The sequence below is a fragment of the Chionomys nivalis genome, chromosome 5, assembly GCF_950005125.1.
Source record: "Chionomys nivalis chromosome 5, mChiNiv1.1, whole genome shotgun sequence".
NCBI classification, from domain to species: Eukaryota; Metazoa; Chordata; class Mammalia; order Rodentia; family Cricetidae; genus Chionomys; species Chionomys nivalis.
Genome location: NC_080090.1, coordinates 106,930,691 through 106,933,442, shown reverse-complemented (window position 1 = coordinate 106,933,442; position 2,752 = coordinate 106,930,691). Strand labels below are relative to the sequence as shown.

The 2,752-nt window shown below is 44.1% G+C and overlaps 1 protein-coding gene across 1 annotated transcript; it reads right to left on the bottom strand.

The window, feature by feature from the left end:
* Positions 1-445: 445 nt before the first annotated feature.
* Positions 446-2,168, bottom strand: LOC130874603 (mothers against decapentaplegic homolog 2-like). The gene has a single exon (XM_057769994.1). The coding sequence runs from the start codon at positions 2,125-2,127 to the stop codon at positions 724-726; it is 1,404 nt and encodes a 467-aa protein (XP_057625977.1). The 5' UTR covers positions 2,128-2,168; the 3' UTR covers positions 446-723.
* Between the last annotated feature and the right edge of the window lie 584 nt (positions 2,169-2,752).

Below are 2,752 nucleotides of genomic sequence, written 5' to 3'. Positions count from 1 at the left end.
GTTTGGTTTTATCCTAGGTTTCTGAACCATTTAGTCTCTAGGTCCTGTCCCTCCAGGCAGTGTCAGGGGAGGGCTAACTCTTTTGTCATATGTCACAGACTGGACAAATCATTGCTTGGCAACTCCCACCATCTCTGTGTCACTGGCAGCCTACAACATCACATAGACCAGAGAGATTTTAAGATCAAAATTTATGTTACTGAGTTGGTGAACAAGAGCCTCCACTGGTAGTCTTGCGTGGTCACAGGAGGTAGCTAACTCAAGCTACTCATTCTCCTTTTCTAGGAGTCTTTTTTTTTTGGTACTGTAACTTTATAAAGGCTTGCCTAGACCAAGAAGCAGCACACACACCTCAGTTATGCAAACTAAAAATGTATACAAACAGCATAGTACTGCAATACTGGGTCTTGATACATTACCTGTACACATAACTACTACTGTTATTAATAACCTTTGGGACACTGTCTTATGCCCAACAAGATATCACTAAGTCTTTAAGTCTTTTCTTCCCTTTTGCGGAGGGCATTTCTAGACACTAATTTTCCCATCTAATATTCAAATATAGGAAACAGATTCCACAAGTTGCTTTAACTGATGAGACCTCAAGTGCTGTTTTCACTCTGGAATTTTGGGATAGCAAACAGTCCACGGGATCATACACAAATACTATGACAGAGAGGTTGTTACACGAAGTCTCTCGATGGACTCGACTAGTGATGGGCTTTATGACATACTCGAGCATCGCACTGAAGGGGATCCCATCTGAGTTAATACTTTGTCCAACCACTGCAGAGGGCCATTCAGATGAAGTTCAATCCAGCAAGGAGTACTTGTTACTGTCTGCCTCCGGTACTCTGCTCCCCACCCCTTCACAAAACTCATTCTTATGGTGCACATTCGAGTTAGCTGATAAACGGCTTCAAAACCCTGATTGACAGACTGAGCCAGAAGAGCTGCAAATTCCTGGTTGTTGAAGATCTTCAGGTTATAGCCTGGAGGAATTTTACACACTGTTGCAGGATGCCAGCCGTATCTCTGGTTACAGTTGGGGCTCTGCACAAAGATTGCACTATCACTTAGGCACTCGGCAAAATCTTCCCCACCTATGTAATACAAGCGTACTCCCCTTCCTATATGCCTTCTTGTCATTTCTACAGTAGCATTTCGGTTAACATTGGAGAGCAAACCCAAGCAGAACCTCTCCGAGTTCGATGGGTCTGTAAAGCCATCCACAGTAAGCGAGGGCTGTGAGGCATGGAAGGTCTCTCCAACCCTCTGGTTCAGTTCATAATATGTTATCGAACACCAAAAGGCAGGCTCCGAGTAGGTAACAGGCTGCAAATCCAAGCTGTGATTGACAGGAGAAAGAGTGGTAGGAGACAGCTCAGCTCGGGAGCCTGTGTCCATACTTTGGTTCAACTGTTGATCACTTGTTTCTCCATCTTCACTGATATATCCAGGTGGTGGCGTTTCTGGGATGTAATTACTCTGTGGCTCAATTCCTGCTGGGAAATTAGTGTTTTCTGGAATGGAGTGGGTATAATCATCCAGAGGCGGCAGTTCTGTCAGGATCTCTGTGTGCCGAGGCATTAATACTGGAGGCAAAACTGGTGTCTCAACTCTCTGGTAGTGGTAAGGATTTACGCACACTTCATCTTTTTTCAGATTAAAAGCATATTCACAGTTTTCAATTGCCTTGAGCTCATTATGGCTCTGAAGGTCCGGCCAACGCCATAACCGGCAGTATATAACATGTGGCAGCCCTTTCCGGTGCGAAACCTGGAGACGGCCATCAAGAGACCTGGTTTGTTCAGAGAAGCTGTAAAGGCCTGTTGTATCCCACTGTTCTACCGTATTTGGTGTACTCAGTCCCCAAATTTCAGAGCAAGTGCTGGGGATGGTGACACACTTAGTATTGCAGTTCTGAGTGGTGATGGCTTTCTCGAGCTCATCTAATCGTCCTGTTTTCCTTAGCTTCTTCACCAGACTTTTCACGGCTTTCTCACACCACTTTTCTTCTTGTCCTTTCTGTTCCCTGCCACCTGCTCCTCCAGACCCACTGGCTGATTTTTTCCATCCCAGAAGTCTTTTCACCACTGGCGGAGTGAATGGCAAGATGGACGACATTTTCTTACCAAAGGTTACAATCCACACTCAGAAACAGCCTGGTAAATATACCCTTCGGGCGGCTCGCACAGCGCTTGCGACTTTTCTAGAAGTCTTAGTTGGGGTCATCTTTGTAGATTCCTGGGAGTTACCATCAAATCAGGCTTCCACCTGCCACTGAAATAATAACCTATCCAGTGAGGATTTTCAGTATTTACCCCTCAAACCACCAACTGACCACTCATGTTCCCACCCCTACCCACTGCCAGTCCACTAAAAACATCTCTTACTACTAAGGAAATCTGAATTTTCCCCTTGAGCGTCCCCCCACCCCCCATTACCAAGCTTCTTTGGGTTTCTGAATTATGGCATGATTATCCTTAACTTTACAGGTAATATTAACTTATAAGTGAGTATACACCCTGTTTATTTTTCTGGGTCTGGGTTACATCACTCAGGGTTATTAGTTCCATTTATCTTTGAATTTCATGATGTCATTGATTTGAATAATATTTCATTGTGTAAATGTGCCACATTTCTTCATCCATTCTTCAATTGAGGAGCATCTATACTGTGTTCATGTTCTCACTTTTACAAAAATAAGTTGGTATGAACATAGTTGCATCATTGTCCTTGTGGTATGATG